General features: G+C 41.6%; 1 protein-coding gene across 4 annotated transcripts in view; it reads right to left on the bottom strand.

Annotated features, from left to right (window-relative positions):
- Window positions 1-58: 58 nt before the first annotated feature.
- lingo2 (leucine rich repeat and Ig domain containing 2) overlaps window positions 59-12,956 on the bottom strand; it is a 61,338-nt gene continuing 48,440 nt past the window's right edge. Inside the window, exons 3-4 of one of the 4 annotated variants that reach the window (XR_013328627.1) lie at window positions 2,371-5,875; window positions 59-2,272 (exon numbers count right to left, since the gene is read on the bottom strand). Coding sequence is in view for 1 of the 4 variants with exons in the window: in XM_077732718.1 (XP_077588844.1) it covers window positions 4,022-5,863 (1,842 nt within the window). In the remaining 3 variants the exon portion in view is untranslated. Of the gene's footprint in view, window positions 5,876-12,956 lie in introns of all 4 variants that reach the window. The other 3 variants (XR_013328629.1, XR_013328628.1, XM_077732718.1) reach the window with 3 other exon arrangements.

Here is a 12,956-nt window from a genome sequence, read left to right on the forward strand (position 1 = left end):
CAAGCAAGAAGTGTAGCGTCACATAGTTTTGACGCTACCGAAGAGATGCGTCCAAAAGTCAGCGTGAAGTTGTGCTTTTCTGTTTATTACTTGACAGCAGCGGTGCCATGTACATCCAAAACAAACACAAACAAACTTAAATCATTCAGGCACTTACTATGAAATACAAGTATTTTGCAAAGTGAGGCCAGAGAAAAAGCCTCCAATGCAGTATCCCCCTTCCTCGTCTGGCCTGAAGTCAGCTGGGATGGGCTCCAGCACTCCCTGCGACCTTTGTGAGGATGAAGCGGTTCAGAAAATGAATGGATGAATATTTTTTCAAAATATGCACACAAAGATTGCAGAATCCTAATTATCAAATCCAAACTGTAACAAGGGTAGTGGTTTTTCAATCTCATGTCTTATGTTGAAAAATATGTATTATGGAAAGCTGTAATACATATTATGTCCACATAGCACCCATAAAAAATATCATAATCTTTAGTAAAACATCTTTCATAGACATCCAATGTAAAAATGTCATTACTCACTACATAGATGAAATTCCAATTCCAAACAAAGTATTTCTCCTCCTTGTTGTTCATTTGAACAGATTCATAAACCTTTAAGACAACCTGATGGCAAAATCTCATTCTGCCTGCCGCAGGTGCTCACTTGATGGCTAAATTCATCCTGGCAGACATTTTGACTCTATCAAGAATCCAGCACCTGCAAAATAGGTCAAACCACTTGAATGGAGTAGAAGGGGAGGGAATATTTTGTACATTGCTTTCAAAATACCAGCCCCATTTAATGAAATAGCACTCAACCTTGACCAAAATACATCCAGGGCAGGCCTTTTTGGCTTCACTGGAGTGTTGAAAGAAGTCGGCGAATGAAGGAAGCCTCAGAATCTTCCCTCCCGCCCAATCAAAGGACGCCAGACAACGCCGCGCCTCCATTACACTCCAAGGCTTTGGCATTTAACAGCGTGGTGGCAAAGTCACCCGGAGAGCTGGGACAATCAAAATAAAAAATAAAAAATGACAAACAAGACAGCTTGGAGACGCAAAAACGAGGGCAAACACAATTGAACTTGTAGAAATCTTTCAATGGAAAGAAAGCTTTTGGCATGACAATAATATCTCAAGGATAAGTTTATCTTTTACTGCTTCGTATCTTTAATTCTCTCATGGTCCATTCATTCATTCATTTTCTGAACCACTTATCCTTATAAGGGTCTTCATGGTCCAATTCATTCAAACTGTAATATTGCTCTGAATTTCATCTTTAATGTCCTAATTCCTTGCTTAATCTACCTTTTACAGTGTAGACATTACAGCACTTTAAAAAATATCACCATTTGATACCACACTAGACACAGAATAAGGAGTAAGTTGTGTAACATCCTAAACTAGGTTTTGTCCTTTTGAGTGTTGTTCTGCAGAGGTGAACAGTTTATATGTTCATTAAAAATATATCCTGCATGCCAAAAATAATGAGTTCCTTTGGGAGAGCACAAACTGCTCCACATTTCCCCCAACTGGATTATTTGGGACCATGTGACTCGGGAGAGTTAAATAGTGATAGATGACATGTTTGAAAGCACCATTTTTTTGGCCAAAAAGGCTTTAAAATTTTTTTTTGAGATTGTCCGAGGACAAACAACGTCAAATAACGGCGGACTAAAACTCATTATTTCTCTGACATTTATCATTCTTTTGCACTTTTGACTGGAGCCTCTATTCAAATTGGACTTTCCTGGCAATTATGCCAGGAGAATTGGAAGGAGTAGAAATTGACAAAAATGAGTAAATTATTAGCCCAGCAAGAAAAAAAAATGGTATAAATGGTGCCAGAACATGCACACTACATTTAAAATAAATGTGGTTATTAAAAAAAAAAAAAAGAAGAAAATGTAAGCATCTGACAAAGAAAGAGTTCTTAAGAGTGAATTTTCGAATACTTAGCATTATTTTTGGAAAAAAAACCCTTCATTCTTGTTATATTTAGTTTTAAATTAAGAATCTGACGTTTCCTTGCAACCCTTTTGCACCTCCACTTAAAGTGCGTTATGCATTAACAGTAGAAGTAAACGTCTCCAGCTTGTTTTGCACTTCATTTTGTGTCAAAAGCTTTCAGACGTGAGAATTTGTTCTGCTCCTCCATCTCTCCCACCACGTGCAAACAATCCGACCTTCATGTGAATAACACGAGAGTGCTCACGACTCATCACGACGGGTGCCAAACTCTGTCTTGTTCTCGCCTGACGGCCCAAGGCCACCACAGAGACCTTGAAAGAAAAAAAAAAGAAAATAAGAACACCGGAGTTGGTAGAGGTGTGACGCCAAGCGCCATTGCGTCAACCAATGAAGACGGATGCCATCTTACAACAGGAGTCCGGTTTTCCACGGGACCTTGCCACGGGGAGCAGGTATCTATGGAGGCGTGACAAAGTAGATTGCGGGTATTACTCCGTCTTCCTTGTTCTTCATTTAGCGGATCAAAGAACAGAGGAAGGTAACGAAACCTTCCTGCAAAGGCAATCTTGGCAGTACTGGAGGCAAAAGGCCGCAGGCTGCCAAAATGGCCCGCTTTTGCCTTCGTTTCTCTTCCAGTCACAGTAAGTATCAATTTCAGTCATTTTTAGAGTATAAAATGTACTCAATATGAAAAACAAAAACCAAAAAACAGACTTGATACCATTGTTGATGCTACTTAAAATACCAATTTTTTTTAATGAACACATTCTGTGCCATTAAGGATGATAGTTGTCCAATCAGGTGGCTTAATAAAGTCAATTCACACTCTTGAAATGAGTTTATCACAATTAGATTCACATTTGAAATGGGAGGATGGCAAGGGAAGGAACATTTTGGGATTTTGTGGTTAGAGAATAGCATATTTGTGCCAAAAATAAAGTTGACATCAGTCAATGGTACAAATACATCTCCATTTAATCCACATACATATTTTTTTCAAACATTTTTTCAACTGTCACAATCTAAATGAGTCAACAATAAAATGAAGAACTATCACAACAAAGTCATTTTTTTTTCTACAGGGGAAAGAAAAAAAAAGAAACAATGCAAATTTCACGGTAGCAAAAAAGTTGACACACTTGCCAAGAATTTGACACATGGGCCAAAAAGGTACACTTTAAAGGAATAGAAAGACACTAAAGTCAGACCAAAGGATGATTCATGTGTTCACCCCAGGTATATTGGACACCCAACAGCCATTGTGCGTTAATCTCTGCCCAACATATTGAATAAATAAAATATTTCTTTTGATAAATATGTATTTTTTTCTTCACATTTGTTATTTCTGAGTCAATCTCGGGGGAGCAGGGACATGTTATCATCATCATCATCATCATCACCCATCGAAGCCTTTCCTGAATCCATGGAAACTTTAAAAGTCCTAAAAGTATTTCTTCTTCTTCTTTTTTTTTCTTTTTTCTGAACATACAGTATAGGGTTATATCAATTTTGGCTAATGCATCCCATGAATATTGCTATGAATATGTCCTTTCAATGAGTATGTACATAGTACAATAAGTGTACATAATAAAAGCATTAGGTACACACGGGCCAAAATATCAAACAGAAGAAACGATGATAGCCGTCATGGGTTGATTGAATGGGTGATAAAGCATGTGGTGCAAGACTCAACAAAGGTTATTTTTAGCATAAGATACAAATTGGTTGCTGTACACGGTTCAGCCGAGTCCAGAACTTCCAACCCATAGAAGTCAAAGACTACTCCTTTTTTCCCCCTCCAGGAATGGGCATATAAATCTCAAAGAGCAGATAAACAACACTTTTTTTTCTTCCTGGAAACTGTTGACACCCCCTTCTGAATTGTCACAATTCCGAAGTCCTAATGCACTGTTTCTAAGGTCCCGCCCATTGTCTCTTACCCCAGAGTCCACTGCGACCGTTAGTCCATCTGCTGCAGTTGTATTTGCAAAAAAATAGAATGTACTTGGGATTATTTTTCCACAAAGGGTCGATATTTTTTTTTTCTGCTATAAAACAAGTCACATCATTTTCATGTTGAAACGATGAGGACCGGCCTGAATTTCGGCCGAGTCCACGTTGGTGCCGTTGGACTTGGAGCGAGGCACGTACTCCACGTCAATGTTGTTTTTATGTTTTCCTTTGCCTCTGCTCCAGACGAACAGGAGCAAGAAGCAAAACAAGACCATCCCCAAGAATGTGAAGCAACCCATGGCCGTCGACACCAAAATGGTCTTTAGGTCCAAGCCCAGGCTGATGTTGGCGGTCCCGTTGGCAGTGGTGTTGCTGGGGTCGGTGAAGTACTGGGTCCTGTTAGCGTACAGCGAGCCCAGGCTCTTGACTGCCAGCGATGTCATCAGGGTGTCGTTCCCGGCCGTGTTTGAGGCGTGGCAGAGGTACACGCCGCCGTCTTGAACCTCTGCCGATTTGATCTCTAGGGTGCCGTTGTTGTACACCGTCACTCTGCCGTGGTTCCTTGCCGTCAGTACGCGCCGCCTCGGGGAAATCCAGGACAAGGAGGGTCTCGGAGTACCCTCGGCACTGCAGTGCAGCAGAGCGTGTTGTCCTTCGTCCACCGTCACCGTTTGCGTCTTGTTCTCGCGGATTTTCGGCTTGGTGCAGGTCACGTAGTAAGACAGCAGGCTTTCCTTGAACTCCCGGAAAGGCCTGCCCCGGATCCCCTCGGGCGTGTTACACTCTGGCTGAGAATCCCCGAATAAGACGGAGTGCCTTTTCTGTAAGATCCACATGAGACGGCAATCGCACACCAGTGGGTTGTTGTCGATGAGAAGAACCTCCAAAGCTTCTGGGGACTGGAAAACGCCCTTCTCTAAGGTATCAAGCCGATTGTGCGACACGTTGAGCACCTTCAGCCCCCGCAACCCCTGGAAGGCGTACGGTTCGATGGCTGTGAGTTGCGAGCCGGCCAGGTGAAACTCTCGAAGGCGGGCCAGATCCATCAACATCCCACCTTCGATTTGCCGGATGCGGTTGTAAGACAGGTTAAGGTGCGTCAGGTAGGGCAGGTGCTTCAAGGCTTGGTAGGGGAAGGACGACAGGTTGGTGTTGGTGACGGACAAGGTGGTGAGGTTTAGGCCGTGCAAGGTGTTGGCTGGCAGGTGGTCCAGTGAGGGCCAGTTGTCGATCTCCAAGTGACGCAGCCGGAACAGCTTTTTAAAAGAATAGGGATGCAAAGTGCTAATGCTGAGGTATCGCAGGTGCAGGCTGATCAGGCTGTGCAGATGTGAGAGGGCCTCCGAGGGCACCACAGTAAGGTTGCACCTCTCCAGTGCCAGAGTCTCCAGGCTCAAAAGTCCGCTGAACGCACGGTGCGAGATATAAACCAGGTCGTTGTCGCCCACCTCCAAAAACTTGAGATTGTGCAAGTCCTGGAACATGTAGTCCAAGAGGATGACGATCTTGTTGTCACTCACATCTAGCCGGGTGAGGTTGGCCAGACCCGAGAAGACGCCAAGAGGGATGAGCTTGATCCGGTTGCTCTTCAGGCTGAGCGACTGCATGCCAAACAAAGCGTTGAAGGCACCCGGTTCGACGTAACTGATTATATTCCCACTCAGGTCCAGTTCCTCCAGGTTCGGGAAGGCGACAAAATCGTCCGGGTTAATCATAGTTAGCTTGTTCTTACTCAGGTCCAGGACCCTGGTCTCGCCCGGGATTCCATCAGGTATGGCGGGCATGCGCTTGCGATGGCAAACCACGGCTTTGGTCTGCGCCGAACACTCGCAGCGGGAGGGACACCCAAGGGAAGAGCCCGCAAAGACGGCCAGCAGGGCCAGTCCCAGGACTGGCGGCCAGCATGAGATGACTGTGTGCAGCATGACTTTGCTCAAGCAGTCTACCATTCTGTCACGGCTCTAAAAAAAAAAACCACAAGACCAAAAGAAGACATTGTCAGTGACCCTGACTGGAAAATAACACAAAATGCAATTGTAATATATGCTATCAGGAGTAGTTAATAATTAACAGGCTTAATGTGTGGACAGCCAGCGTGAATATTACACAATTTTTATTTGATGAGAGAGACATGCCCACGGCAGCAAGATCTGTAAGGAAAAAGGGCCACAAAAAAAGGAAGAGTAATAACATTCTGTACAAAACAAGATGTTAAGTAACATTTGCAGCCCGCAGGCAAGAAACAGCTGGTGAACTTCAGCGTGATGAGGCAAAAACGTTTATGCATAATCGCCAACTGGAGGAAAACCTTATTGGCAAAAAACACTATGGAAAAAGAATTTTTTCCATGCAAGATAATGTTTAGTTAGAAGATAACTAATGGTCCACCAAATTTGGCAATACCACATGCGCCATATAAAATAAAAGTAATTCGAAATCTAATTTTATCCAATTCTAACTGTGGATTTCTTTAAAAAAAGGCACAGATGATATTATATTTAACAGTTAACAACAGGCAAAAAGGGGGAAAACAACTTGGCAGGAGTATTTTTGCAGTGCACACGATAATAGTGATCGGCAGTCTTTTTCTTTTTTTTTTTTTTTACATTATTTGCAGGCTCTGTTGCCACAGTGGCCAGGGCTTATAATTAGTCTCAATGTTAATAATTCAGTGCGGTGGCGTCAAATGAATGCGTGCAAAGAAGAAAAATCGAGACGTATGCACTCAGAGATTGTTTCTCGACAGGTTCAAAACAGCTTCAAAACAAGCAACATATATGTCCCCCTTCCAAAATTCTCAGCACAAGTATCAACATAATAGTCAACTAAAAAAAGTAGCAAAATATTAAAAGATGAACACAATTTGCCAGTGTTAGGTATTGAGCTGTTTAGGTAGATAAAGTAGAATTTTAATACTGAGTCTGGTCTTAGTCTGATGTGTTTTCTCAGGATTTTTCTGCATTTGTGTGTCATTCAGCATTGTGTCCTTCGTATAATCTGGAGGAGTGGAGTGTGGGTGTATATGATTCTCAAGCCGCTGGTTAATTTTAGAAATGCCGATGACACAACAAGCAAATTATACAGAGATGCTCTCCGCCATTTTTGCAACCTGTCAGCCGTTCAGCTCGGTTTGTGACCAGCAAAAAGCATCCCAGTGAACCTTAAGATTTGTTTGAATGCTGTTTTTTTTTTTAATGCCAAGAATAAGAATGTTAAACGTGTGAGCCAAGTACTTTACATCTTGTTTATTTTCATTTGATGTAGAGTGGAGTGGGTCAAGCGCTTATTATCAAGTTGCGTTTTAATCCCTTTTGGCTGCGTAATAGCATTTAGTAGACCAAGTGGAAATTTGAGATGTTGAAATGCAACATGTTTATTTTAAAGGTGCTAAATTCTCTGAGTCTAGTTGAATGTGTGAATGGTTGTGTGAACGTTGCGCTTTACTCCATCGTCTTAGCTGTGTTGCGTTTCTGATCCGTGAGTTTTGGGAGAAAATGAAAGCAGGGCTCAAAAGGTAGCTAAGAATTTCTAGGGGAGTTATACGATAAGAACAATGGTTAAAAAGCCTTTCGCTGTTAAATTACCAGACTTTACCGACTATAAAACTCCCATTTTACAGAAACAGTGACAAAAATTCCTCTTTAATTGTGAGAAAACCTTATAATCCCATGTAGTTTATATATGAGATATCATTTTCTCATCAAATGTGGAGGGTTTGGTTGATAGTCAAGTGCGCTCATCGTCTAAAAATGACATTTTTTTTCATTTCTCACATCGTTACCACCCATTACCATGTTGTTGTGTTTTATTGCAGTAGTTAGCAAAGCCCCATATGGCCAGCTCGCCAACACTGTCTGTCTTGCAAAAGTGCAGCCAAAGGCTGAAAGGCTCTTTAAAACTTTGAAGACTTTTTCTCTACCGCTGCCAAGTGAGATTGAACATTTCTCACATCTAAAAGCATTTGTATTGACAGAGGGCTGAAGAAAACTGCTGATTTTAACAACAAGTGAACATAAATTTCAAACCTAACCCAAGCATGAAAGCCTAATTTGTCTTGGTTTACATGATTTATTCATTTCTTTCTTTCTGAATTGTGCAAGGTTTTCTTTTAATGACCTTGTTATGCCCTGCTGCTAACATAAACACTTGTATTTAGTACGCCCAATTTCTTTATTCATTCGGTTGGTGGCATTATGATTAGTAGTTGATATAATTGCCACAAATCTACTGTCTGAGCCTTGGGTCAACACAGTTGTGGTTCCCTCTTGTGGACTCACTTATCTATTGTCACTACGTTAATGTTATGATCTTTCACTTGACCTCAGCTGGTCTAAGGTCAATTTTGTAGTACCTTTAATGTAGCAGTAAGATTTTACAAGGTCAATACTGTCTCTTAACAGTTCATTGACTATCAAACTACATTTCAATTGCTTTAGTAATCGATCCATCGATTAATGGTGGCAGTCCTAATTTACCAGCCAATCATGGAGCTGCTTGTTCAATAAATTTGGACTAAAAGGGGAGAATGTACAAACATTCTGGAAGCAACGTTTATTCCAGCTCCTTAAGCGGCATCAAATGTTTTCCCTCGTCAAAGCCCTCATTTTTGATTGACAGATCCCCATAGGTATTGATTTTATACAAGTGCCCTCTTTTTTGATTGACACATCCCCATATGTATTAATTTTATACAAGTGATCATCAAAGTAAAATAAGGAACAAATACAAAATCTGCAAATAGATGAAAGCACACCTGCCATTGCTGCTGCCAAATAATATTGGATAAGAAAAATAAAACCACCCCGTATTTCTTTGGTCTATTAGGGATAGGATATGGATATACGTACATATAATTTTTGAAAGCATACCATATATCTATGCATAACAGAATGTCTTACATTTGTGCTCTGCTTTCAGTCCATGTTTGTGCACATGGCTAGAATAAATTGTGTTTCCCGTGTTGGCGAGACGGCTCGTTCTTCCGCTCATTGACATCTAGTTTGATAGTCGGCGGACGTTCTTTCCCGTAGAAGGTGGGCTAATTGCGCGCTGGCCGACTAACCTGCGAGTTAATAACATCTTTCCCTTCCGGGCGGCGTCATTACCAGATGTAAGCCTCATTAAAATGAAATTAGGATTTAACAAGTGCACCTCGCCACCGCCCGTTATTTTGTCATTACGCCGGGAAATTAATGCATCAATCGCTCCCTTTCTTCTTCTTTGTCTTGTTCGTGTCAGTATATTAGGCAGGCGTTGTGAGAATTAAAACAGGATGGGTCGGGTCGACGATAGAGTGAGACTGAAGGCCAATTGGCAGTTTCTAAATAGCTACACTACACTGAACTGACTGATACAGACATTTTTAGCTAAAGCTCCCTCCCATGCAGTTGAAAATAGAAAAACAAGTAGTCTATGATGCTAGGGTATCCATGTACTATATCATTCCCTTTTTTGTGGACAAATTCCTTCTCCCTATGCATTTTGCATCAGTTTCAGATTCTGAGGGTTATTCTGTGGATTATCCATGCTTCACTCAGGGAAAATTGCATTTATACAGCTCTAGGTTTACAACCCAGTATCTCCAAGATGGGCTACTGAGCAAAATAGGATGGAGATAAAAAGCCTCGATGAAGTGATGCGTAACTGATGACCCCGCGTATACAAGAAAACAGCTTTTGAATATGCACTGCTGCTACTACTCTGTCTATTATGCCAAGTTTGACAGCAAGACTCACACATGGAGAAGCTTTTGACTAGTTGTCCACTGTAGAGACTGATTCTGAAATTGGAGGCTGTGTTTCCCAACGATGATGCCTTAGAGTGCTGCACTAGGCAAGTGTGGTGCACATTCTCTTAGCGCATGATTAAACATCATGTTTCTTTCACCAGGCCTCTTTTTCCTCACTCAGCCTCGCGGCTCGTACGCCTTTTCTGGCCACTTGGGGAGTTTATTTCCCTCCGCCTTTCATGATCTTCCTGCGGAAAGCCTCTTCTCCCGAGTCAAAACATCCAAATGCGAGGCTTTGATTTCTCCTTTAAAAAAGGGGGTGTCGATAATTGCCTGGTAAAGAAAACGCCGCCGTCTCTTCCTAGCCCGCCATAAAAGTGAGGGGACTTCTTTTTTTTTCTACTTCGTGTGAAGGAGGAATCACATTATGTGCCTCGATCAGTGCCGCGGGAGAACATCAAACACAGCTGGAGGGGGGAGGGGGGGGGAGAGGGAAAAAAAACTTTCCCGAGGAGATAGACGCGGGCCAATTTCACAAGTGGCTTTTTTTTGGTTGATTGCACAGAGGCCAAGTTGTTATCTAAATCCTCAAACTACACGGAGGCCAAGCAGGAGAAAAGCCTTGCGGCTGTCAGGGGGGTGGGTGGGTGGTTAGGTGGGGTGGTGTCGGGTGGGGATGTGCGGGCTTACCCGTCAGGAGAAAGAAGACCCACAGATTTTTTTTTCCCTTCTCCCCATGAAGCAGAGGCAGTCGTTGTGTAAACTGCTCTTTGATTTCAAGGCAGCTTTTACAAACTAGTTTACTGTAGTGGTACTAGTCATTCATGTGCAGCTTTGACATAAAAAAATCCCTTTTTGAATTCCCATAGCAAATAAGTAAAAGCAATTTGAGATCTCATATTTGTCTCATTCTCCCAAGTGATGAGCTAAAAGAGAGAAACAACTTCACTCAGACAAATGAGATGAATTTGAGAAAAACAACACTACACAAGTCGAAACATTCTGTTGATTGAATACACTACATAGACATCGTATTTACTGTTGAAACAGATAAACTTAGACTCTTATGGCTGCAAAATGTCCCAAAACATTGGGGACAGGTAACAAATAAGACTGAGAAAGTCAAGGAATGGTTATTAAACACCTTTTCCGATTATCCTACTTGTCAACAAGGTGCCAACAATGTTCCACTATGTATAAAGAAAGAAATATAGGGATTTCAGTTTCAATTATATACATTCTATACTAGGGGTTAGACCAGGGGTGGGCAAACTTTTCGGCCTGGTGACCACATTGACTTTACAAATTTGACAGCTGGGTCAGCACAAGATAAGATACATATAAAAAAGTGCATCCGTTAACAGTACATATGAAGCAGAAACAGAAAAGAAGGACTAAAGTATTGAAGTACTAATCACTCATCATTAAAGTAAAAAGTATAAAGTACAATGTAAAGTAAAAAGGAATGTATTAAGAAATATTAAAAAAGATAGAGGGGCAGTAAAACATGAAAAACAAATAAGAGTGGACAGAGCTACTGCCACTGCCTTCCGCGGGACCGCGCCATCTTGGAAAAAAAACATTTGGACAATGTTGGCAGGCCGGATTAAAAGGCCTAGCGGGCCGTATGTGGCCCGCGGGCCATATTTTGCTCAAAAATCTAACTGGCAATTACCCTGTGACTGAGAAATGAGTCCAACTGGATTGCGACGAGCGGCGCTTTGTGCAGTTCACGCTCCAACAAGAATGGGAAACCAGATGTCAACAAATGGCCTAAAAGTGCCGCTCAAACCTATGGTGTGTCATCAGGTTTTGCTTTCAAAATACTAAAAAACAATTAGTCCATGACCAAGTTTGTCGAGACTGAACAGGATTTGACTGAATGTTGTTTTCCTCTCTCATTTTGTTGGTCTGTTTTTTTTTTTTACGAGTTGAGACAAACTCAAACCATTTCCATTTCAGCATGGGCTGACCATTTTAATTATCCACGTTTACTCATGATATCATTAGGCTCATGAGAGTGGACGTGTCAAAAAATAAAAGTTTTCGCAAGAGAGGACAGACAGGACTGTTAGCAATAGGGTTACTACACTTTTACCATGTGTCAAATTCAGCATGCAATCTACTACTGACTGATTTAATTCCTCATTTTCCTAATGACTTCACCGAGGAGTTAGCCAGGGGGGCTGGCTAATTAGCTGGTAAATAGTTTAAAGTCCAAAATGAGGTCCAATGTGTATGTGAGCGCTTGCTTGTGTGAATTCATTGGTGCATTCGTGACTGGCGGGAGGAAAAGCAATGATGTGCAAACTGACCCATGATTGCACCATTCAAGCGGTTCCAAATAGAAGAGCCAACTGACTTGCAGGGTGTAAAAAGAGGTGATCTCACGTATGATAAAATAACAATAACTGAATTTAGACATAAAAACCTTGGAAAAAAACAATTCGATTATAAACATACGGCACTAAAACTACATTATTCTGCTGATGCTCTGTAATATATGTATGTACTTTTGTCCAAAATGCCAGCCAGTGTCGTACACCCCCATAAAGAACAGTTTTCACCTTCTCCAAGATGATGATAGACATCCCCTTCTTCGCTGAATTCCCAAGTGCATTTATTATTAAGATTAAGATGTCTAGCGCTGTTAATAGAAGCCAATCTAGTAAAAAATAAAATGTGTTATTCCTCTGGCTAAGAGGGAGCAGTTTTTGTCACAAGTGGACATGCAATCCAATTGATCAGGAGGGTGAATGAATGAACATTCATATGGTGTCAGTTTCCTGCTTCAGATCGTGAATTGGACGCAAACAAAGATTTAAGGAGTATCGAACTAAGACACGATAACAATAACTTTGCAGTCAAGTGAGTATGCCGTAATTTAGACTTAAAAAAATGTTTTAAATCGGTACATCATCGTCATTGCCCGATACTGCACTATGCTGTATATATATATCAAGAGTACAAGATTGGAAACACTGTGGTGGACTTTGCACTGCTAGCTATCTTGGTAAACTGCACATGTGTACTCCATGTAACATCATGAGTAACACGCTTGCAGCATCAAGATGGAGTGTTTGGTAAGAGCCTGGATCAGCAGCTTCAAGGGGCACTAAGGGCCTCCCTTGCCCCAGTGCACAAATGGCCTTCCGCTAGGCGAAAGCCGAAGCTCAATTAATCCGTGTTAATTAGCGATAAACACGCTAGATTAAGCCGCCTGCTCTTTTGTGCACGTTCGATAGCCTTTGAATTGCAATGAGACTCATAACAGCCTCGTGTGATATGCGAACTAAACCAGTGTTTCATCATTT

This window comes from Stigmatopora nigra, chromosome 14, assembly GCF_051989575.1.
Source record: "Stigmatopora nigra isolate UIUO_SnigA chromosome 14, RoL_Snig_1.1, whole genome shotgun sequence".
In the NCBI taxonomy this organism is placed as follows: domain Eukaryota; kingdom Metazoa; phylum Chordata; class Actinopteri; order Syngnathiformes; family Syngnathidae; genus Stigmatopora; species Stigmatopora nigra.